Raw genomic sequence first — 24,836 nt, forward strand, 5'->3', positions numbered from 1 at the left:
ATTCGCATTTTTACCTACAACTAGATCGATCAGTGTGAAACTTTGCACACACACTCCCTAGAGGCCAATCTTATGGCTAAGATTGGTATAACAAATTTGCAGGAGTGGCCCGTTTTGAACAAAATGCCTCAAATCATGAACACAGCGTCCGATTCCCGTGAAACTTTGCACTCACATTCCCACTAGGAAGAAATGCCAACCTTTTCACATTGTCCTGTTATAGCGCCTCCAGGAGGCTGATTTTTGCAAAAGGTCCTCCCTTATGCCAATTTTAATACAGGATTACTCCTACAGATTTTGTCTAAACATCACGCAAATCGGTACTTTATAGTCATTGATCAAGACGGATCTATCCGATTTTTCATATTCCATCCTGATTGGCTAAGATTGACATCCAATGTTTGCAGGAGTGGTTCGCTTTCCATCCAAAAATGTTCTGACTATAACACTATAACAAGCCACTTCACATTAATAACAATACAATTAACAGTAACTATTAATTAACAGATTGTAGAGCGATATTCTACACACCACAAATCAACATTGTGTCTATGCAATAACTTTAGCTCAACGTCAATCCCTCAACTTCTACAGATTCCACTCAACTCTATAATGACGCACAATTATGGCCCACAATAACCTACCTAACCTGACGGAGACCTGTGCTCCGAGGAGCACTTTTTCTAGTTAAAATTGTACCTATTTTGTCTTGGCCCTTCCTAAACCAGTGATTGGCAAACCGGCTGTATGTATTATTCGAGTCCATGCAAGCATGCCACTTGTGCCGTCACAGCACATTTAACATTTTGCTTTGATGCACTATTGTACACATGGTGCACTTCCTCATGCTTGGTTTTCGACCTGTTGTACAGAGTCATCGCTCCTCCATCATGTCTGCCCATCATTCATTCGTGTGTGTCTTGTCCTATTCCGCTCTGCCCCCCCACCTCCCGTCTCTCCTCTTGCCGCATCCTGTCTGGGTTGCCTCCCTCTACCTGGGGCCCTTTGTGTTTCAGCTGTCCCTGTCCCTCCCCCTCCAGGAGTGAATATCGAAGAGCACATCCAGATCCGGCAGGAGGAGAAGCGACAGAGGATCAACCGCCGGCACAGGCTGGAGGAGGGCCGAGGTACGGGGAGAGAGAGAGACAAGAGAAACAGAGCAGTGGGGGAAATGTTGAGGACTGGATATGTGCCCGTGTTGGCTTTTTGCTATGATAGAAGAGAATGTGGATACTTGGTAGAATTGGGAAGAACCCCTTTGGGACAGCGAGGGGGAAGGAAAAGGTAACCGACAAAGGCTGAGACCACAAAATGCCATCAAATGTGTTCTCCAGTTAGCATGTGATAAATCTCCACCCTCGGGTGCTGCCTTGAGTTTGGATGTTGTGCCTTGGTGACTTCCCTCTTGCTTTTGTGTTTTTCATAATTTTGCAGTGTGTGCGCGTGTAATGTTGTTGTGTTGTGTAGTATTGACATTGTGTTCTCTCCCATTTGTGAGCCTTGTGCATGCATGTGAAGGTTTCTTTCTCCCCCAGGCCCCCTTGTTTTCCCCGGCCCCATATTTATGAACCAGCGTGAGCAGGCCCTAGCCAGAATAAGACCCCTTCAGGCCCTAAGGCATAAACGGGACAAGCACAAAGGTACTATGGTCTTCACTATCTAACTCAACGGGTGCAAAGACACCTCTCCCCACCCCTCTGACTCACCTCCCAATGTGGCTGTCCCGCCCACCTCCTCTCTCACTCTCTGGAGACAAGAAGCTTATGCTGTCTTTACCACATCTTATGGTAAAGAACAGTGTAGCCTGTAGGCAGGATAGACTCACTCTGGACCAGTGCAGAGGGATGGGGAAATAGGATGAGTCTACAGGCCCAGGTTAAGACAGATCTCTTCAACGGGAGGGATTTCTTTACATTGTTGTGTATTTGAATGCTATTTGTTTAGTATGCTGTATTGACAATTATATTTCATTTGAAAAGATGCTAGTCTAGCATGAAATCACATTAATTACACATTAATCTCTCCCGGTGAAACTCCTCGCTGTTGGTGAAAAGAACTGGCTGACTCCATGTTTATCGGAGGAGATACATGGTAGTCTACATGCTCCCCAGACCAACAGTGGGGGGGTTGGCAGTGCCTGGGACTGCAGTACACATAGGGCAATTGGAAACAACTAAGCTGGGGAGAAAAAGGAGGGGGAAAAAATAGAAATCAATATATCAGTCTAACATAACCAGTAAGCAAATGATTTCTCACTTTTCTGGTCTGCTCTGCAGGATTAAAAGCAGATACATCATTGTGCATTGGGAGAGAACAGGCTTTTGGTAAATGACAATGGGACACATCTGACAGGAGTGTAGTTTGAGCTATTTTTAGGATGTGAGGAATTAATCGAACACGACTCATTTGAAACCACTTCCGAAAAAAAGTATAAATAGACATTTTTCCATTGTGTAACAGTTATATCTGAAAACAATGAAATAGATTTAAGAGCTACAGCAGTTTCCTTCCTATTGTCACTTTAGGGATTGATGCTGTACTGCTTTGCTAAATTATGATTCTTCCATGGGAGTTAAGTATTAAACGTAAAGGAGAGAAATTATATTAGGTTATCTGAAATTCTGCTGTTGAAAAGGCCATTTCAGTGGTGCTACCATTCTATGGAGCAACAGGAACAAGTGTTCCACATCCTCCCACCCTGCCACTTGACAGCATAGTGATACACTGGTATTCCCCACTGTAATGTCACCAAGGAAAAGTTAAGAGTGCCCGCAGTTTGTCAGTTAAAGGCAGTTTACTATTACTGATCGAGATCATGTCCAAGAGCTGGATCTTCAGCCCTCCTCTTCAGATTCTTGGGCCACGGACCAGCAAACAAACCTCTAGTCTTTCTATGCTTTTATGAATAAAGGGTCAACTCAGAGTAATTGAACCATAAATAGTATGAGTATATCAACTCATCAAGTCTTAATCCTAAAGGGCTGTTTGGGTAAGTCACCGATGTGAGCTGGTCCATGGCCCAAAAAGGGTGTTCAGAGACACTGTATGAGTAGCAATGCATGGGCCTGCCTCTACCTCCACTCTCCTCACGCACCACCACCATGACCTCTGAAACAGGGCTTGGGTTCAACCAGACTTTCTCATTGTTACTCATCCATCATATGAAATGGCACCTAACCAGATTCAACATACAGCAGTTGACAAATCTGTTTTTAAATCAACAAATGTAGCTATTTATCAGAGGATTTTTGTGCTTGCTATTTTAACACACGAGTGACGAGGTGCTGGTTGCCAAAAGTCTTTTTGTTTTAGACGTTTTACTTCCCTCTTTGTCTTTTTTGGCATGCCCTCCCACCTTCCTCCTATTCTTTGTTGATTCCACTCCTTCCAGCTCTCTTTTTCCCCCTCCCAGGACTGACTGTACAGAGACATCCACCTCTAGGCTCTGAAGTTGCAGCTTTATCCTTTGCTCTTCTCTTTCATGTGTTTACTGTCTCTCCCATCCCTCTCCTCTGCCACACCGCCATGTTCTGACTGAATGTTTGCCTTGTAGACGGCAGCAGCGAGCGAGGAGAAAAGGATGCCAGCAAAATCACCACCTATCCTCCGGGGGCCGTGAGATTTGACTGCGAGATGCGAGCCGTGCAGGTCAGCTGCGGTTTTCACCACTCCGGTAAGGTTGACCTCCTCAAAGCCACTTCCTGTTAGCCACTTCCTCTTCTATTTTTTTATGTCTTCCACTGTGGTGTTTAAGTATAGGATGGGACCACTTAACATGGATTAGTATTATCACTTCAGGGATTCTTTTCAAAGAAACAACAAAATCTAAACGGTTAAGAGTTATTGGCTTTACTGTAAATGGAATTATAAAAACATTTTTTCCGTTTAAAAAATGTTCTTTTTATTTATGGGACTCTTAACCTACCTCCTTTAGTGGTACTGATGGAGAATGGTGATGTCTACACATTTGGCTATGGCCAACATGGGCAGCTTGGACATGGAGACGTCAACTCCAGGTAAGTAGCTTGGATGAAATAACATGCATATACCTGTACATGTACAGTATATGCATGGGTGTAAGCACACACACCTAATACCACATGTATACTATTACTTACCCAACCCATGCCTGAATTGCTGTTTTCTGGATGTAGGGGCTCTCCCACTTTGGTGCAGGCCCTCCCGGGCCCCAGTGTCCAGGTAACTGCTGGCAGTAACCACACAGCTGTACTCCTCATGGATGGACAGGTCTTCACCTTCGGCAGCTTCTCGGTAGGAACTATGAGGGTTTTCAGTAGCATTTTTGTATGTATTTTTACAATGGTGTTGTGCTGTTTGCCCCAAGTTTTTCTAGATGTCTATGTGATTCATGGCTGCGTAATTAGCCTCTGCAATGTGATTGGCCACAGAGTGGTCTGGAAGCTGAATGCATCTGTTGGTGTTGCAGAAAGGACAGCTGGGCCGACCCATCCTGGACATGCCCTACTGGAATGCCAAGCCCTCCCCGATGCCTAACATCGGTGCCAAATATGGCCGAAAGGCCACCTGGATTGGCGCCAGTGGAGACCAGACCTTCCTGAGGATCGACGAGGCCCTCATAAACTCGCATGTCCTCGCCACATCCGAGATCTTTGCCAGTAAACACATCATAGGCCTGGTGCCCACCTCGGTCTCTGAGCCCCCTCCCTTCAAGTGCTTGCTCATCAACAAGATGGACGGGAGCTGCCGCACTTTCAATGATTCTGAGCAGGAGGATCTGCAGGGCTTTGGCCTGTGTCTTGACCCTGTCTATGATGTAATATGGAGGTACGTCACTTAATAGCGTAAGGATTTATCAAAGGATTGATTAATCGATATGGATGAATGACTTAATCCTGGTTTTCAAGATACAGAAACGAAGTATAACAAGAGTGCGTACAAACATAATGGTTTGTGTATTTGATACTCTTTTTTACCTACTTACCCTGCCACCTGTGTTGCTATCTTTAGGTTCTTGCCAGCCTCTAGGGAGATGTGGTGCTACAATGCAGTGATAGCTGACGCCAGGGTGCCGTCCGCACCAGACCTCCAGGCTCGCTGTAGCATCCTCAGCCCCGAGTTGGCACTTCCCTCCGGCACCAATGCCACCACCACACGCTCTCATGGAGCCCTGCACATCCTGGGTAATGAACATGGCTCCAACCAGTCTTTCAATACGTTTCCATAAACTTTTTTCAAAGTAAAATAACCCATTAAGGCCTGAGTCGGATTCTTAAAATGTTTTCTAAATCCTAACAGATTTTTGAAAAAAATATAAAAAATATTTTTTTACTAATTTAAAAAAATAGCAGATCTACAAGCTCATAGCGCGGCACTCGGTGCCGCGCTATGAGCTTGTAGATCTGCTATTTTTGAATAGCCAAAGAAACCTAAAGTGACACAGATGCGTTCCAGGTCTAAATGCATCCCTAATAGTAATGATGAGTGTACATACTTAATGTATGCAGTCATGTTGAGGAAGTATACTTGTGTGTGTGTCGTGATTAGGTTGCCTAGATACACTGGCGGCCATGCAGGAGTTGAAGATGGGCGTTGCCAGTGCAGAAGAGGAGACACAGGCTGTAATGAAAGTCTATTCCAAGGAAGACTACAGCGTGGTCAACCGCTTCGAAAGTGAGTAGACACGGTCTGTGTTGTACTGCACTTGTTGGGAAATGCACTGAAACGTGATTAGATTACATTTTACATTTTGTGACATTTTAAATCGTGTAAACTAGGGATGGGACGATATATGATATAATTTATTGCGATTAAAAAATGCAAAAAAAAAAACAGATTATCTAATAACACAGTTTTACAGTAGGCAGGCTCTATGCCGATGCGCCGGCTGTCTACGTTCAGAATAGCTTTCCATGGTGCAATTTTGTCCATTTACCATGGTGAAATTCTCAATAGACAAATGATGCAGCTACATTCAAATGATACAGATTTGTCTGCAATGGCATTTGCATTGTCACCATTGCAAAAAAAAAAATTGCCCTCGGCAGATTTGGTCTGGCACCGCTAAGTTGTGATTGGATTTCACTCCCTCCGAAGTAGTGAGTTGCCAATCAGGGCCAAATATGGGGCGGGTTTATCACCAGCGATTTTTTTTTAAATCCGCCCCTTAGAAATGCAGGTTCCACACAGAGATTCCAGACTAATATCTACTGATATATCTAATATCTAAAGTGATATTAGTCTGGCCATGCCAGTCTAGTTACATTCTGTGTGTGTGTGTGTGTGTGTGTGTGTGTGTGTGTGTGTGTGTGTGTGTGTGTGTGTGTGTGTGTGTGTGTGTGTGTGTGTGTGTGTGTGTGTGTGTGTGTGTGTGTGTGTGTGTGTGTGTGTGTGTGTGTGTGTGTGTGTGTGTGTGTGTGTGTGTGTGTGTGTGTGTGTGTGTGTGTGTGTGTGTGTGTTGCTCCAGGTCACGGTGGTGGCTGGGGTTACTCAGCCCACTCTGTGGAGGCCATCCGCTTCTGTGCAGATGCAGACATCCTACTGGGTGGGCTGGGCCTGTTTGGGGGTCGAGGTGAATACACTGCCAAGATCAAGGTGAGCATTCCTTCCTGACGTGTATCTTGTAAGGTCAAACACATGCTCCTTCCGACGTCGGAAAAAACGTATGTTTCGGACGAGCTTTCCGAACTAGTTGGGACAATCAGGACATCTGGGGGTGCAGGGGCATCCGAAAAAAAGCAGAAGTTCTGAATGTCGTCAAAATGTTCTCAACGTTCGGACATAAGGAGCATGTGTCTAATTCATACTCAATACTTGGTTTGTTTTTTCAGTTGAGAATGTTGTTTTCGTCATACAACACGGATGTTCATAGAAGCCTTTTGTGTTGTGATAGCTCTGCATTAGGCCAATATTTGCGGCGGCATTTGTTGACCGTTATTGTTACCCCTGTAGCTGTTTGAGCTGGGGCCTGACGGAGGAGATCACGAGACGGATGGGGATCTACTGGCGGAGACTGACGTGCTGGCCTATGACTGTGCTGCCAGGTACATTATCATACAGTGCAATATCAGCCTCTCATTTCCTTGCTGTCTGGCAGAAACCTTGTATCTTATATATTTTTTCGTAAGGTAATGCCCTACTTCGTCGTACAAGAGTGTTGCGCAAAAGTAGCGAATATAGCCGATCTGCAGCTATTTTTGGAATAAAAATGGAAAGGCTGTGTGTGGGTATTTAACCAAAAATATTAACAAGAGCTTGTGACAAAATAATGATATGCTGTGTCCATTCTTTTCCATTTCCTGAAAAGTAACTGTTTTGGAAGTTTTTGACCCGACAGCAACACTTTCAAATCTGCAGGCTTTTACTTTTTCCCTCTTGTTTTTGGTAATACAGCTTGGCACACAGAGGTTATGATGTAATGTTGATGTGACATTTGACCATGCATCTATTCTGTTGTCTTAGGGAGAAATATGCCATGATGTTTGATGAGCCAGTCCTGTTGCAGCTAGGCTGGTGGTATGTCGCATGGGCCAGAGTGTCCGGTCCCAGCAGTGACTGTGGTTCCCATGGCCAGGCTACCATCACTACTGATGACGGGTAACACAGTGGCCATACTGTATAAACCTATATAATGTGTCTTTTGTTCTTCTGCTTTTGATGTTCACATGTATTTAATGGACTTGTTCAGGCTTGATTTGTTGTCTTGTCTGTCCCCCCCTTCTTAAGTGTGGTGTTCCAGTTCAAGAGCTCCAAGAAGTCAAACAACGGTACTGATGTTAATGCAGGTCAAATACCTCAGCTACTGTACAGGTACGCATCTTGTTATCTCAGTTGCCTCATATTTAACCGCTTTCAACCTCCGTCCCTTTTATGGGCATGTCATTCTAGGCACTTTTTTTTTAAACAATCTCAATTATTATTTTAAATAGCAGATCTACAAGATGCAACAAGTTGTTAGCTTGTATTTCGGCTAGTTGATAACCACAGAGGCAATCTATTTGTTGGTTGATATTTATGTTCATTTAACACCAGGCTTCCATCAAATGACGGCAATGCATCTAAAGGGAAACAGCAGACTAGTGAACCAGTCCACATACTCAAGCGCTCGTTTGCTCGCACAGTCTCAGTGGTAAGTACCGTCTTACTTGTTTGCACAGTGATTACCCTCTGTCTGCCAAGGAGTGATTTTTGACAATATGCATGTCTCTCTCTCTCTCTCTCTCTCTCTCTATGCAGGAGTGTTTTGAGTCTCTTTTGAGTATTCTCCACTGGAGCTGGACCACCCTGGTTCTGGGGGTGGAGGAGCTGCGAGGCCTTAAGGGGTTCCAGTACACAGCCACCCTGCTGGACCTGGAGAGACTCCGCTTTGTGGGCACCTGCTGCCTCCGCCTGCTCAGGGTCTACATCTGTGAGATCTTCCCCATCTCTGGTAAGGATACATAATGGTTACTTCCTGGGGAGGGGGAAATATATATTTAAAATCTGCAGCGCTCCCATGCAAAATAATTCAAAACGTGAGATAACATATACAATAACAAAAGCTCTTGTTCAAGAGTTCCAGATATAAACACAGATTTACTAACACTGCTTTGATTGAAAATGTATTTGTAAGTAGCTCCCCAGCTCACCCAGACTATAATCTAATATCGTCTAATCTCTCTCAACTCTTTCTCTCTTTCTTTCGCTGTCTTCATCTCACTTTCTCATTTGGTCTCCAGCCAGCACCAAGGCTGTGGTGGAGGAGTCCAGTAAGCTGGCAGAGTGCGTAGGCAAGACACGCAGCCTGCTGAAGAAGGTCCTATCTGAGGGCATGGACAACTGCCTGACCAAGCTAGACAACGACCCCGAGGGCTACCTGTCGCAGCCACTCACCCTGCTGGAGGCCGTCCTGCAGGAGTGCCACAACACCTTCACCGCCTGCTTCCACTCCTTCTACCCCACACCGGCCCTGCAGTGGGCCTGCCTCTGTGACCTGCTCAACTGCCTGGACCAGGTCAGGCTCATTGTAATTTACTATTGATGGTTAAGATTAGACACCATAGACTCTTGTTGACATTTTTTCTGTTGCACACAACATGCTAGTGCTGGGCCTATACTGTACGTATAACATTTTTCAATATGAATGATATATTTTGATAAACGAAACAAAAAATGTAGTATCGAGGTATCAATACGGTTCCACAGATGTAAGAGTAAGTAATTAAATGATTCTGTTATTTAGGAATGTCATTAAATAGTGTGTATAAGACACAGAGGCACAGTCTTGTTTATTCACGTAAAGCAGGGGTTCTCAAACGGTGTGCCGTGAGTCAATTCAATGTGTGCCTTGGGATTTTGACCAGCACACATTATTACTGCATATGCAGTATACAACTATACAAAATGTTATGAATTCTTTTAATTTCCTTTATTAGTACTTTGTGCACCCTCATTTCCCAACACTAAGGCAAATTATGTACCCTAAAAAAAAATATATATATATATGAACTTTTTGAACCAACTGGTGTAAACGAGGCAAGTTGAGAAAAACTTAGCAACATCTTGGCAGCATATCATTTATAAATATTTCCTTTTCGTCCATAATATTATGTATCTCCCATCTCCCCCTAGCTCTACAGATGGACTAATTCTCTCTCTCACACCTCTCCTCCCCCCATATACTGCAGGACATCGCTGAGGCCAACTTCCGCACCTCCAGCAGCCGCCTGCTGGCGGCGGTGATGTCGGCCCTGTGCAACACCTCGGTTAAGCTGACCTCCATCCTGCCCATCGCCTATGACGGCGAGGTGCTGCTGCGCTCGCTGGTCAAGCAGGTGAGCACGGAAAACGACTCAGCCCTCGCTCACCGCTTCCCTCTGCTGGTGGCCCACATGGAGAAGCTCAGCCACGTGAGTGCATGGGCACGTTCGCGCGCACACTGACACACACACACACACACACACACACACACACACACACACACACACACACTCTCCTCATCAGGTATTCTCACTTCTAAATGCAGAGTCTAAGGCCGTCAGTGGAAAGCCCAGGAAAGATGGTCGTGTTAAAAGTGTTTTATGCCCTGTCAGAGATATTTTATGCAAAGGGGGTTTATTTATAATCCTGTCCATGTCCATGGCTGTTCCTGAAGTGCATTCTCGGAAATATGACAAGGTGTGATTTTGTTGTAGCGTGTAACAACACGAGATTTACACTTTTTCACTCCCCTTTGCCACGCCTGCCTAGACGGAGGAGAACCTGATGGGGATGACCAGTTTCCGGGAGGTTCTGGAGAAGATGCTGGTGATCGTGGTACTTCCAGTGAGGAAGAGCCTGAGGAAAGAGGTGGAGCTCTTCTCTCCCCACCTGGTCTCCAACACCTGCGGCCTGCTGGCCTCCATTGTCTCTGAGCTCACTGCCTCTGCTCTGGGATCCGAGGTTGGCTATCTTTTAAACTAACTAACGCACACACACACACACACTAAGGCTGTCAGAATTGGCCAAAATTACTTCAGATTATTCCTTTTAAAACACCACGTGGGTCCGAATTATTTTTTATATAAAATATTGTATGCTCAAACACAGCAAAAGTCTCTTCCTTTAATGTGCTGGCCACGGTTGGTGCTGAGAAACGTGCTCTCTTGCGAGATCAAATGAATGATTCATACTTTTTACTGTCTCCTGTACTATGTCTACTTGTCTTGTATTGTATTGATATGTCTGTTTTTGTATGGATAGTTTTATCACCACTTTTTATCAGCCTGCTCAGGGACTACATATGAAAATTAGCTTCTGGCTAACTGTGGCTCATTTACCTGGACGTGAAAACCGACATGTTGATTAATGTGCATATATACGGTGGCGGCGGGGCTGTGGAAAGGGGGTGTGTTTGGTAAAAAAGGCTCTGCAACGCGTCATGATTGGTTGCCATGTCTGCTTATTGTAAGCGACATTGCCCTTGTTTTTCTGTGAAGGTGCTTGTAAATACTGGTGGTTGCGGTTTGTCCCCGTTTCTAAAACGTTGTTGATATTTGGTATGAGTTATTGGTTGATATATTGATATATTTCACACACACACTCTCACATTGGATATGTTATCCAATTAATTATAGTTTTTTGTTTAAATCAAATTAAGGTAGGCTTCAAGACAGAGAAATGTGACATGGAGGGAGTTTTACCGTGAGGGACAATCCATACATAGTTTCTACATCGCGTTTTCGGTAGAGTATCGTTGTAAACTGTCTGCCATTACTACCAAATGAATCGCCTGTTTCAGCTTGACCTGTTAGCATTTTGAATCAATTAAACGTGTTTTCTTTCTAGTACCGAGCGAGTCAAGTTACTGTGTGTGTGTCTGCGGTGTGAAGTCTGTGTGTGTTCACAGCGAGGCAGCTGATTTATCCTTCATCGTATGATGCTGTCCCGTGGCAAACACAGCTAATCTACAACGCGTCGCATCAGCAAAGCATTGAGGACTTGTAGATCGGCTCACGTTCACGTTGTACGATGAAGTATAAACTGCTGCTTGCGGTCTCTCCGACTCTGTGATCTCGCGAGACCAGCTGCCGTTAGGTTACATGCTACATGCTATGTTACATGGAGTCTCGCAAGAACTCGCATGGCAGATATATATATATTTTTTTTAACCTTAATTTTTATCGTAGAACATTCTTTTTTATATTCAAAGGAATATTAAAATATAGAATATTTGTTGACAGCTTTAACACACACACACACACACACACACACACACACACACACACACACACACACACACACACACACACACACACACACACACTTTTGTTTTGCATGCACACAACTACCATCATATCTAATGTGCTCTATGCCTTACCTTTGTCCTAGACATTTACATTGTAATCACCCACCACCAACACACCCAATCAAATTCATTTCTATTCTTGGATCAGCCACGATCACAATTGAATCAGCCCCTGCCCCCTTTGCTGTGCCAATCAAATTAGAGTTGGCGCAGAGGTCTGTGTCGGAGAATGAGACCACTGATGATGAGACTGTCATTCAGAAAGCATCCATTTTCCTCTGTCTTCTCCCTTCCTCTCCCACCACAACAACAAACAAATGCACGCACGCACCCTCCAGTGGCTGCATTGTTGTTTATCAGCCTTTGCCGAAGGACAAGTCATGCTTTGCAGCTGGCACCGTCCTCATTGTTGCCAAATGTAGATAACAGAAAGATGGAGCACCGGTTTTGTTTTTCTGGGATGCTGAGTCACGAGGGGGCAGGGTGGGGCGTCAAAGTCTAGGCTAAGGCCCTGATCAGGCCCTGTGTTGGTGTTTGTCCCCCCCTCTGTCCCCTCGTTTGTTGATCACTCCCATCACCTTCCCTTCACCCACATTTACTGCATTATGAACTCTCGACTCCCGTTGCCACGGTAACCGTCATAGGCAGGTTGCATAGGCTGGGTGCCTTGACGACAGCCGTAGCCACGACTGTGTTTTTTGTGCCCCTCCTGTCTGTGTTGTCAGGGAAACGACTATTCTGCTCTAAAGCACCTGCATATTGTCTCCGTAAAAGTGGTTGTCTTTCCCTCGCTCTCTGTGGCCAGCAAGTTGTCATAAATAGAGATCATAATAGCAAACACTGACCACACATCCTGTGTTATTTTTAGTTAAAATTTACACTGCAGATATTCTTTCCATATTGCCTTTCTACGATCAAATTGAGAAAACTCTGTCCCTTCTTCTGTCTGCATGCATTTCTCTCATGCTCGTGATCATTGAGCATTGGCATAGGCAGGGACTGATGAAGCTGATTTTTCAATTTCCCCCAAAGCTGTTAATTAGCATTTTGCCATGTCTGTGTAGGTGGGTTGTTGGATCTGTAGTCCCTGTCCCATAGCCCAGACTGATGGCTGTGTGGTGGTTTTATTGGTTGTTGGTTAGTTGTCAGCAGGGAAACATCACAACCGATTGACGGATTGGCCCTGGGCCCTCGGGAATGAGAAAGAAAAAGTCAATGGCAATTATGTAATGCTTTGGTGAAGATCAGTTTACTCTGGTGTGGACATTTATATAGTTCTGTGGCATGGATGGAAAAACTGACCAAAATCCAAATAGTATTCACCTGTTTCCTAGGCTTTCCACTTCCTGTGTGTTTTCCACTTCCTGTCGATTTGATCCAATGAAATCCAATGAAACTGGTCAGATGACTAATGATATCCAATGAAATCCGACAGGAAGTGGAAAACACACAGCCTAGGAAACAGGTGAATACTCTACTGCTCTGGCAAAGATTTTTCAACTCTTCGAGTAGCACTAATGCATGCTTGTCAACACAATGACGTGACCCTGCAGTAAACGAATGGACGGTTGGAGGTTTCGCATCTCACAGCTTATCTTTGACCATGACATAACATTTCCGCATATTTCTCTCTCATGTGAAAATGTTGCAACGCTTTCCGTGTGATCTTGCCAAATTTTGTTAAAATTCACAGAATTAATGTTATCACGTTGAGCGCCTATATGGTTTGACTCGGAAGACGAGCATAAATGAGAACAAGACTATGTATTCTACCATTTCATTGAATGTTTGTCTTTTGCATGTTGTGGGCACTGGTGTCTGTGTGTGTTTAAAGGTATCATGACATTCATTTTCACTTTTTTTATTTTCAATGTTTTATTTGGGGTTTTATGACCTCAATTACACCCAAAAAACCTGAACTTAAAACATTCAGTGGATTTTCTGTGGTCTGGGGTTTTCTGAATAATTAGGCTGAAAAGTAATCTGAGCTTGGCCCTTCGACAGTGAGGTCACTGTCGAATAATCCCGCCCACTCGCCCCTCCCCTCCCCTATCCTTTCCTTTGGGGGGGGCGGAGCAGAGGCGATGATTGACAGGCAAGAGAGTATGTTTTACCCCCTGTCCGTCCGTCCGTCCGTCCGTTAGCAGCTAATCTCCGGCACCGTTGGCCCGGTCGCTCCGAAACTGTGCACACACACTCCCTGGATGCCAATTCAGAACCTCTGCCCCAAATGTTTCACATGGGCCTGTTATAGCGCCACCAGGAGGCCGATTTGTGCAAAACCCATTTCTTTATATTACTCCTACAGATTTTATCCAAACGTCATGCAAATCGGTACACAGTATCTCTACAGTCATGTGATCAACACAGATCTGTCCGATTTCCCATATTCCATCCTCATTGCCTAAGGTTGGCTTCCAAAGTTTGCAGGATTGGTCCTTTTTGAACAAAAAGCCTCAAACTATGCACGCAGCTTGCGATTTCCGTGAAATTTCACACGCACATTCCCACTATGCAGAGGAAGAAATGCCACCCTTTTCACATTGGTCTGTTATAGCGCCACCAGCAGGTCTAATTTAGCAAAACACATTTTTGGAACAAAATGCCTCAAATCATGAATTCAGTGTCTGATTGCTGTGAAAGACCTAACAATAAATGGCACCCTTTTCACATTGGCCTATTATAGCGCCACCAGGAAGCCAGAATAACGTACCTGACCTGGCTGAGACCTGTGCTCCGAGGAGCACTTTTTCTAGTTTTAAAAGTTATTGGCATTCGCCTTAGGGAACAATTCCGTTTTTGAGAATTTTAAGTTGTTTATTAATTAGCCAAGTCTGCACATATTTTGGGTGCACGCATACCCAGGTATGGCCTAGTTGTTGACATTGGCTAATTGACTTTGGCAGCAGTATTTTATGGATGAGATCCACTGCATTGTACAGCTATGCAGAAAACAGCCTGCTGAGTTGTTTAGGGTCCTCACTTATTCCACCTGGTGAATGATGTGGCAGTATCTTTTGTTTTTGGAAGAACTTTCTATCTGGAACATGGCTTCTAATTTGCAGTCAATGTGTGAAATATTTCATTACACTTCCCCCATGGGTTTCATCATGTTTCCAGTTGTCCCTCATATCCACATAATGTGCTTGATGTGTGTGGCATCTATAAGCTTGGTTTGTTGTCCCTCTCCAGGTGGACGGGCTGAACTCGCTCCACTCAGTGAAGGCCACTCCCAACCGCTTCACTAAAACCAGCCAGGGTCGGAGCTGGAACACGGGCAACGGCTCCCCTGATGCCATCTGTATGACAGTGGACAAGCCTGGTGTGGTGCTGGTGGGCTTCTGCGTCTACGGAGGAGGCGGCATTCATGAGTATGAACTGGAGGTGCTCGCCGATGATGTAAGAGACAACTGCACCTCTTGTGTTCTGCCATTCATTTACATTTTATTGTTTATTGTTTTCTACTTTTACCAGTGTTTACTGTTTTGTTACAACACCATTCTATTCTTCAAAAGTAGGAATGAAAAAAATCCTAAAAAGGCGGCACATCCAAAATTTCAAATAAATGGAGGACAAAGTACTCACATTTCCACTTTTTTTATTGGCACACACCAATAAACGAACGCTTACGCGCTTTGAAATGTGAGTACTTTGTACACCATTTATTTGAAATTTTGGATGTGCTACCTTTTTGGGGTTTTTTTTATTCCTACTTTTGATGTGTATACTGGATTTTGGGTCTAACACTCCACTGAGAAAACCCATTGTTGATGCGCAACCTCTTTTTCTTATTTACCATTTTATTATTCTGTGTTCTTTCTCACTTTTTAATTTCTTTTTTTTTATCTCCACTAGGCCCAGACGGAGCACCCAGGAGACTCAGCCCACACCCACAGATGGACGTCTCTGGAGCTGGTGAAAGGAACCTACAGCACCGATGACTCACCTAGTGACATTGCTGAGATCCGCCTAGACAAGGCCGTGCCACTCAAGGTACGCACAGGACATTGCGTGACAGGTCACATACCCACTTGACATGTAAACAATGGCTTTTCACAGGAAACTTATAGAACATGAAATAATAACAACAGAGCTGATAATGTAATTAGTAGATATGTTATGGTTGTTCTGATTAACATGTTTCCTTTGTCGCAGGAGGGGGTAAAGTATGCCGTCCGTTTACGAAACTACGGCAGTCGCACAGCCAATGGAGATGGTGGGATGACCACAGTTCAGTGCTCTGATGGCGTTGCATTCACGTTCAGCACCTGCAGCCTGAGTAGCAATGGAACAAACCAGACCAGGGGTCAGGTCCCTCAAATCCTCTACTACAGGTACACCCGCACACATGCACATACTATGTATTCTACCATTTCATTGAATGTTTGTCTGACCTTCCTGTGTCCTCTTGGCTGTAGGAGTGAGTATGATGGTGATCTCCAATCCCAGCTGCTAAGCAAAGCCAACGAGGAGGATAAGAACTGCAGCCGGGCTCTGTCAGTGGTCAGTGCTGTGGTCAGAGCTGCCAAGGACCTTCTGCACAGAGCTTTCGCTGTCGATGGTGAGAACATGATGACATGCTTACCCTTACACTTTGGTCTAGAGTCCTCTATAGACAATGAAGCCACTTTTGTTGAATCTGTTTTTTTCTTTTTTTTTAAATAAAATGTCCTTAATTGTCTTCAGCTGAAGACATTCCAGAGCTACTGAGCTCCTCCAGCCTGTTCTCCATGCTGCTGCCCCTTATCCTGGCATACATCGGCCCTGTGGCTGCCTCCGTACCCAAGGTAAGAATACAAGCCAGGAACAGGACCGGAAACTTTGTTCACCTATTGTCATGGTAGTATGAATTGTGGTACTTTTGATGTAATATAGTGGTTTAAATCTACTGTACCTTCCTCTCTCCTTCAGGCTGCTGTTGAGGTCTTTGGCCTAGTCCAAGAGCTGTTACCTGCTGTCTCTGCCCTCAACCAGAAGTATGCCCCACCCACCTTTAATCCTAACCAATCGACAGATAGCACTACCGGAAACCAGCCTGAGCAGGGCCTATCAGCTTGTACGACCTCTAGCCATTACTCTGTGATTGAGAGTGACCACCCATACAAGCAAGCTGGAGTCACCCAGTACAGAGTACGTTATACCTATCACCATAAAATATTTAAGCAGAAAGCTTACTTAAAAATAAGTCAAAAAAAATGTCCTGCTGTGATAGAAATTGTTTTATACTTGAGTACGTCAAGTTTCAATGGCTGACTTAATTCTTCGCTTAATTCGCTTAATTCTTTTGTGTGCAGTCACTGCCATTGAATGTGCGACACTTCCAGGAAGTCGCTGGAACACTGATTAACTGGTGTTCCATTTGCTCAATTGCCCTCTCAGGTTTCCTTCCCAGACTGTGTCCGTTGGACCACCATAGAGTTTGACCCTCAGTGTGGCACGGCCCAGCCTGAGGATGTCCTACGCCTGCTCATCCCCTGCCGCACATTCCACCTGTCCAGCCCGGGGGGCAAGCCTCTGGCCCATGACACCATCAACACCTGGACAGAGCTCAAGAAGTTCTCTGGTGCCACTGGCTGGCCCACCACTGTCCTAGTGCTACCAGGTACGAAAGGCCCTGCATTTGTAGCAGTTTGGTTTGCAGGCTCTCCCGTTGCTTGATGTGACTTATCCACTTAAACCCTATATACTACGTCGACCGGGTTCCCCCAGGGTTCTATACTTTTCCTCCTGCTTTTTCCCCTCTACACCAATTTCTTTTGCAGCATATAGCTGTTTTACAAGCTCTGATCTTGTTGATCCTGTTACTTTGACTGAATGTTCATCTATTTTTGCAGAATGTTCGCCTGTTATGAAGACACCCAGAATAGGGACACTAGGTTCATGTGGTTACATTTAACCCATTAATACCTGGGACGTATCTGTGTCATTCTAGATTTCTTTGGCTATTCAAAAATAGCAGATCTACAAGCTCATAGCGCGGCACCGAGTGCCGCGCTATGAGCTTGTAGATCTGCTATTTTTGAAAAATGGTGAAAAAATATTTTTAACATTATTTTCAAAAAACTGTTAGGATTTAGAAAACATTTTTAAGAATCGCCTCAGGTCTTAATGGGTTAAATACTATTTTTTTTGTTTTTACAATCTTCTGTAAGATTAAGGGAAATTGACATTTCTTGTATACTGGAATATGGATGACATGGGAGACCGATCTCAGGATGGCAGTGACTGCATCCTGCAGTTCCGTTTCAGTTCATTGATTTTCATTATATTCGCATGTGTGTATTAATGTCCTTAATGAACATTTTCTAAGACACTGTGCCCAGCTGGCTTTCTTTGGTTTACCCATGACCACCTGCAGCAGTCTGTCCGTCTGTCACTCTTCCTGTTGTGTCAAGGTCATGATTTTCCACCGTCTCCTCTCCTTTCAGGAAATGAAGTTCTGTTCTCGCTGGAAACGGCGTCTGATTATGTGAAAGATGAGAAGGCATGCTTCTATGGCTTCAAGTGTGTTGCTGTGGGATATGAATTCAACCCTGGGACTGATGAGGTAGGAGGCCTGTAATACATTCTGCTGTGAGGTCTATAACATTTCTATCTATGATTTATTATTTAGGTAATAAACTATAACTAAATTAGCTCAACATGTTTGTGTATATATAGCTATATATACACATGTGAATATGCAGTATTAGAACCACTGTTCTGTTCAAACAATATCCAATCTGTAAGACTGAACTAGTGTGACTCCCAATCGAGCAGTTGTCTTTTCATGTTTTTCTTTTTTGCTTAGTTTTTTGTGTCCTTTTGTTTAGTTTTTAGTTTTGGACTTTTTCTCTGTAACAAAAAAAAAAATACAACTTTTAAGTGACAATAAAAACAAAAACAATATCCAATCAAGATTGTTAAAAGCCATCCAGTCAGAATCACTGATACATAAGCATCCAACCATCCATCTACAATTGGTATCACTGTTACAAAGACATCCAGTCAGATTCACTGTTGCGCCTCAGTATGCTGTCACTAGGAAACGCATCACAATACAGAAGTTAAATACAGCTCCACAAAAAAAAAGCCATTACATAAATCACCCATGTACACGTATGTCGTTGCTGTCGGCCAGAAACCTCATATCTCCATATTTCAACTTTTTATGTTTTTTCATAAATTAATGTCCTACATTCATCATTCAAGAGTGTCACACAGCGGTGCAACGCTTTGTGAGCTTATTGCTATTTTCACTACCTTAACTGATTGACTGCCAGTCGCGTAGATCTACGTGAACTTATTTTTTTGCAATTTAACCCAAAGACCAAGGAGATATGATTTTTCGAAGATCTAGACTCCTATCCACTTCCTTGTTAACTTAAAACTGAAAAATTCGGTATCTCGGCTCCAGATGCTTTTTTTTTTTTCAATGAAAAATCTCTGGCACTGGACAGAAATATCCAGAAATACTTCTGGCAGTTAATGGGTTAAAATGAAAAATTTAAAAGCGTGTTTTGGACATAGAAGACAATGTGCTGATTGTGGTAGAAAATAAATAGTTCACCATTAAATAGTGTTTTGACAAAGTATTTTGTGTGTGTGTCAGGGTATCATCCAGCTAGAGAAGGAGCTGGCCTACCTGGGCAGTATGTGTGCTGCAGCTCTAATGAAGAAGGACCTGGCACTGCCTATAGGTAAGGAGGCCACTGGAGGTTAGGACATTTCTTCTGGCTCGTGTAGAATCGGATTGCCCCTTCAATGCCTCACCATTCTGCTCTGGTACTGTACACCAGTGGTTCTCAACCTGTGGGTCGGGGACAAATACAAATCATTGCGGGTGGTCCTTGACATGAAAAGATTTGAGAACCAATGATATATACATGTAGCAACATTATGTAAAAAAAACTTTAAAAAAAACTGTTAGGATTTAGAAGACATTTGTAGAATCCCCAGAAGCAAAGATTAGAGTTAAAATTCTTGCTTTAGATTTGCCCACATTTTCAAGATTTTTCAAAAATAGCAGATCTACCAGCTCGTAGCACGGCACTCGCTATGTGCTTGTATATCTGCTATTTTTGAATAGCCCAAAGTATAAAATAATGGTTATGGCAAAAAATCTGAAATGACACAGTATGCATTCTCGGATTGAATGGGTTAACAGCCGAACACTTTCGACTTTCGCGATTTTCAAGTAGGCCCAGATCCAGAAAAGGTTGAGGAACACTGCTGTACACAGTTGCTTGAATGTCAGGTCAATACATTTATTATTCTATTTAATTTTTTACAGGGAACGAATTAGAGGAAGATCTCGAGATTCTTGAGGAAGCCTCTCTCCAGGTACACATCATTAGCTGTGATCTGAGATAATTATAATAACCTCCTTCACAAATATTGTCCATGTCTTCAACCCTTTCCTCTTTGCATTCTGCTTTCATCGCCCTTTTATTACCAGGTGGTCAAGTCCCACTCAGGTATACTGGGGAAGGGTCTAGCCTTGTCTCACTCCCCCACCATCCTGGAGGCTCTAGAAGGGAATCTGCCTCTGCACCTCCAAACTAATGAACACTCCTTCCTGGAAGATTTCATCACCTGCGTGCAGAGCTCAAGCGGAGGACGCCTAGCTAGGTAAGAGTTTCTGATAAAAATGTATGCAAAAGTATTTAAGCATTTGATTTCAGCTGCTAAGTGATGTCTCACCTGCACAATATTCTATATCTATATATCTAAATATCTATATGTCTATAATCGTCGTTGGAAACCTTGTATGTCTAAACCGATTACTGTTCAAGAAATGGAAAAAATAACCTTTGTTCCAGTGGATGTAGTGATTATAAAGAATTATAAAATGATTATAATGTATTAAAACTATGAGAATTAACATGGGATGTACAGTATGCATAGGAAATAGGAAGTATTGGCACCTGTTTTCCTTGTTTATTTCTTGCTCTATTCTTTACTCCCTGATTCTTAGTGCTAAAAAAAACAGACATTGACTTTGTTCCTATTTTCTTCTGCTCCTCGCAGGTGGCTGCAGCCAGACTCGTATGCAGACCCCCAGAAGACATCGCTGATCCTAAACAAAGATGACATTCGCTGTGGGTGGCCCACAACAGTTGTTGTACAGACCAAAGACCAATATGGAGATGTGGTGCATGTCCCTAACATGAAGGTCAGAATACCTTTTTTTACATTCTGTCTTGTAATTTATTCTTAAGTGCTAAATACTTCATACCTGTATAATAACCCATCTGAAAGTAGATAATTAGCCTGTGTGAGAGTAGAGCCACTGTGCGGGCATTTAGCTGTTATATGACAGTGCCGGCTGGTCTGTTTACCTTACTCACTGTACCATTGTTTCACACCCCTAACCCGCGGTTCTCGTCAATTCCCCATCCAGGTGGAGGTGAAGGCTGTGCCAGTCTCCCAGAAAAAGTCCATCCAGCAGGAGAACGTGAAGCTGCAGCGGCTTCCTGGAAGCGCCTCCGCTTCCACCCTGGGCACCGACCTGACCTTTGGAGGTCTGCCCACGCCCAAGCTGGAGGCCACCTACGAGCCCATGATTGTCAAAGAGGCTCGATACATCGCCATCACCATGATGAAGGTCAGAGCGACCACTGAACAAATTTAAAGCCCTTCTCCTACCAATTTTAGTGCCTAGTTTTCTCATCAAACCGCGGTTGTGGTTTGAAATGGTCTATTCACAGTGAGCAAAGCAACATCTCAAAGCATAGTTTTGAAGTGGAATGTTACTCTTATCCACTTTCACCTATAAAATCAAAGCCAACCCAAAATGGTAGTGAAAACCAACTACCCAGTCACAGCATGACCATCCCTCCAGACAATGGGAATCATACAGTATCTGTGTCTCTTTTAGTCAAATACCATTTCATGACATGCTTAAAATGTTGAACTTAACACTCGAAATGCACTTCTTTGGTTACTCTGGAATCAATATATTGGACTAAAGTTTGGCATTGAACAACTTTAAACAGCTGAAAAATGCTAAACAAAATACATTAATATAAAGTACTGGAGTGGGGCTTTAATTCTGAAATCAATTTGATTTAAATTAAAAGATGAGTAAAGCTGTCACAGATGCAAGCATCTGATTTCTCATTCTCTCCGTGACCTTAGCACTGTACTCACTTAACTAAAATAGGAGTTGTCAAGCTCTGATATTCCTGGTCAGGTCCCAAAACATTTAAGGGCGCACACTCAACGAAGTGCCGATTGTTGGGCAGGAAACTTTGTATTTTGGATGTTGTTGACTTGGTGCATTTGTTTTGTGGTCACTTTACAGGCGTATGAAAACTACTCCTTTGAAGAGCTGCGTTTTGCCTCCCCTACCCCGAAGAGGTAAGCAAGGGCAGTGCAGGAACGAGAGGTTTTTGCTCATCCAGATGTATTGTGACATAAAGTCCGCTCACAGTAGTTGGATCATTTTCTCCCCCTACAGACCCAGCGAGAACATGCTGATCCGGGCCAATACAGACGGAACCTACAGTGCCAACTGGACTCCTGGAGCAGTAGGCCTCTATACCATCCATGTCACCATTGATGGCATTGAAATAGGTGATTCAAAAGCTGTTGCAGCCATTGGCACAGTAGCACTCCTGTCTGCCCTCAAACATCTCTTAACAGAGAGAATGCTATACATAATTGATGTTGCATTCTTTTACAATGCTTGTGTGAAAATGTAATTTTGTTGTTTTCAAGATGCTGGTATGGAGGTGGAAGTGAAAGACCCTCCCAAAGGCATGATCCCACCCGGCACTCAAATGGTCAAACCAAAAGCTGAGCCTCAGCCTAACAAGGTGAGCCATTAGCTGTTCTACACAAATGCATTCATGAATGCATGCATGCACACTTGGGAAGGTCAATTGCAATGCAATACAACACAACAGAGACAAAAGCAAAAACACTCAACCATGTCGTGAATAGCCTCGATCTCCAGGCTTTTATTGTTTAGTTTTGCTAAAAAATAAAAGCCTGGAGGAGCGCGTCGGTGTACCCGGTATAGGAAGTGTTTCATTTCCCCAACCAACCAGAGTGCAGTGGGCGTCGCTCGTAATGTTGTGTTAACGGGGCGGGGGTTGACGGACAGATCGGTGAACCAATGGGATCAGGCGCAATCTCTCCGCGCCTCTATACACCCGCCCCTCTATACACAAAAACAGGCGCGCTAGTGCAGCCTATGACGTGAATGGTTGAGCAGTCAAGCTACTTGTGAAAAAGTAGTTGGATAAATATTTTGTTTATTGGTAAAGTCCAAGTGCTAAAGATGAATACATCCATGTCACAACTCACGAGAAGAGCATTTTGAATGAGGCATAATTCCTACTGACATTTTGCCACTACAGTTATCTTCTTTTTGTGAACTTTTCACAAAAACACTTGACACACCTTGGGGGGGAAACGAGCAACAAGGTGTGCATATTGAATCAGCACTATGTTATTTCTTTCTGAGAGCATGTTGCACAGAAACACCTGCACCGATGTACAGTAGCTGGATAACAGGATTCAAAACAGAGTTCATCCAACTGGCACTGTTGGTGGCGGGGGGACTCCTGCTCTTTCTGCGGTTTCTGCTGATGGTTTTGCTTTGTGTGTGTGTGTTTGCACTGAACGCAGAGTGTGTGTGTGAGAGAGAGTTAATGCGTGACCCCGCCCCCCCACAGCTGTCAATGTGCTCTGCTTCTTCCTTCCTTCCTTCTTCTGCAGCACTTTGTCTTATTTGTCTCTCTGTCTGTCTGCTCCGGCGGCTCACTGTTTCCCTGTCTTCCTCTGCTTCTCTCAGGTCCGCAAATTTGTGTCCAAGGACAGCGCAGGCCTGCGTGTTCGTAGTCACCCCTCCCTGCAGAGTGAACAGATAGGCATAGTGCAAGTCAATGGCACCATCACTTTCATTGACGAGGTAATCAACTTAGACCAGGCAGAATTGAACCTGTGTTTTAGAAGCACTGTCCACTTTTGTTGAGCTCCCATTTCACTATTTGCAATTCTTTCAGTTAGCAAAGGCAGATTCATAACATTCCTTTTTTATTGTTAAAATGTCTTCGGAGTAAATCTGACACATTTATTACATTGCGTATATGTTATTATTGATTACGACCTCTGTTCTAAGCTCACAGATTTGTTGCTTTTCTTTGATTTTGCTGCATACCCATGTGAGACTTTTCTGAGGCTGCAGAGAGAGATAAAAAAATAAATAATCAAAAAGCAGGAAAGGCATAAATGCCTACACAGCATGAAAAACTTGCTGTCTTTGAAATTAAAGCATTTACTAAAAGCCCCCCCACAACACACACACACACACACACACACACACACACACACACACACACACACTATTCATTGCTATCGTCTTTTTTGGCTTCCCTATCCTTAAAACATAAACTCTGTGCAATTCATACTGAATCCCAGTGCACTGTTTGCTCGCCATCTCAACTCGGCAATTGTGATTTTTTTTCCTCTTCTCTTTTTGACTCGGTGTAGCCCCCCTTCCGTTTCAAATTGACCTGGGTCTCTCCTGCAGCCGCCAGAGGTGTTCTATGAGAGGGTTCTGCCCCCCTCCTCCTGTTTCCATAGTAACAGGAGGGGCATGGCTCTGCTCTGCTCTGTTCCTTGTTTTCCCATAGATGCACAATGATGATGGTGTGTGGCTCAGGCTGAATGATGAAACATTAAAGAAGTATGTTCCCAACACGAATGGGTACACTGAAGCCTGGTGCCTCTCTTTTAACCAGCATATGGGTAGGAGCCTGCTGGTCCCAGCTGACGTAAGTAAACGGGCCTGCTCAACGGTCTTGAATTGTGCAGTGGGGCAGAGGCTTCCTGCGCTGCCCATCTGGGGAAAGACACTAGAGATCACCACCCCTGTTGAACTCAATAGGGAAAAGGCAATCATAAGTCTTCGAGTCAAGAGAACCCTCCCCGACACACACCTGGCACCTCTTTTCCCAAATGCCCCCTTTAAAGCATGCAACGCATTGAGAACCTCTTCAGAATAATAGGACTACTGCAGGGGGTGTGTTCTCTTGCATGATGTGTTTACCTGAGCAGCACTGCCAAGTGTCCCAACTTTCACTAACAAGACAGCAAAGGAGCC

The 24,836-nt window shown here is 43.9% G+C and overlaps 1 protein-coding gene across 24 annotated transcripts in view; it reads left to right on the forward strand.

The window, feature by feature from the left end:
- Positions 1 to 24,836, forward strand: part of mycbp2 (MYC binding protein 2) — an 82,549-nt gene that overhangs the window by 29,492 nt on the left and 28,221 nt on the right. For 8 of the 24 annotated variants that reach the window (XM_080413074.1, XM_080413087.1, XM_080413075.1 and 5 more), the window contains exons 17-51: positions 1,017 to 1,127; positions 1,536 to 1,640; positions 3,554 to 3,673; positions 3,935 to 4,016; positions 4,155 to 4,272; positions 4,448 to 4,806; positions 4,990 to 5,162; positions 5,527 to 5,652; positions 6,446 to 6,573; positions 6,931 to 7,022; positions 7,441 to 7,575; positions 7,705 to 7,788; positions 8,011 to 8,107; positions 8,215 to 8,407; positions 8,697 to 8,971; positions 9,645 to 9,866; positions 10,207 to 10,398; positions 14,936 to 15,142; positions 15,599 to 15,736; positions 15,899 to 16,077; positions 16,162 to 16,304; positions 16,430 to 16,530; positions 16,655 to 16,873; positions 17,123 to 17,345; positions 18,172 to 18,290; positions 19,335 to 19,422; positions 20,016 to 20,065; positions 20,181 to 20,353; positions 20,753 to 20,897; positions 21,126 to 21,329; positions 22,029 to 22,084; positions 22,185 to 22,300; positions 22,445 to 22,542; positions 23,526 to 23,642; positions 24,367 to 24,507. In XM_080413074.1, the coding sequence (XP_080269200.1) occupies positions 1,017 to 1,127; positions 1,536 to 1,640; positions 3,554 to 3,673; positions 3,935 to 4,016; positions 4,155 to 4,272; positions 4,448 to 4,806; positions 4,990 to 5,162; positions 5,527 to 5,652; positions 6,446 to 6,573; positions 6,931 to 7,022; positions 7,441 to 7,575; positions 7,705 to 7,788; positions 8,011 to 8,107; positions 8,215 to 8,407; positions 8,697 to 8,971; positions 9,645 to 9,866; positions 10,207 to 10,398; positions 14,936 to 15,142; positions 15,599 to 15,736; positions 15,899 to 16,077; positions 16,162 to 16,304; positions 16,430 to 16,530; positions 16,655 to 16,873; positions 17,123 to 17,345; positions 18,172 to 18,290; positions 19,335 to 19,422; positions 20,016 to 20,065; positions 20,181 to 20,353; positions 20,753 to 20,897; positions 21,126 to 21,329; positions 22,029 to 22,084; positions 22,185 to 22,300; positions 22,445 to 22,542; positions 23,526 to 23,642; positions 24,367 to 24,507 (5,129 nt within the window). The remainder of the gene's footprint in view (positions 1 to 1,016; positions 1,128 to 1,535; positions 1,641 to 3,553; positions 3,674 to 3,934; positions 4,017 to 4,154; positions 4,273 to 4,447; positions 4,807 to 4,989; positions 5,163 to 5,526; positions 5,653 to 6,445; positions 6,574 to 6,930; positions 7,023 to 7,440; positions 7,576 to 7,704; positions 7,789 to 8,010; positions 8,108 to 8,214; positions 8,408 to 8,696; positions 8,972 to 9,644; positions 9,867 to 10,206; positions 10,399 to 14,935; positions 15,143 to 15,598; positions 15,737 to 15,898; positions 16,078 to 16,161; positions 16,305 to 16,429; positions 16,531 to 16,654; positions 16,874 to 17,122; positions 17,346 to 18,171; positions 18,291 to 19,334; positions 19,423 to 20,015; positions 20,066 to 20,180; positions 20,354 to 20,752; positions 20,898 to 21,125; positions 21,330 to 22,028; positions 22,085 to 22,184; positions 22,301 to 22,444; positions 22,543 to 23,525; positions 23,643 to 24,366; positions 24,508 to 24,836) is intronic. The other 16 variants (XM_080413085.1, XM_080413088.1, XM_080413083.1 and 13 more) reach the window with 8 other exon arrangements.

This window comes from Gymnoscopelus braueri, assembly GCF_963280865.1.
Source record: "Gymnoscopelus braueri genome assembly, chromosome: 18".
Classification (NCBI taxonomy): Eukaryota; Metazoa; Chordata; class Actinopteri; order Myctophiformes; family Myctophidae; genus Gymnoscopelus; species Gymnoscopelus braueri.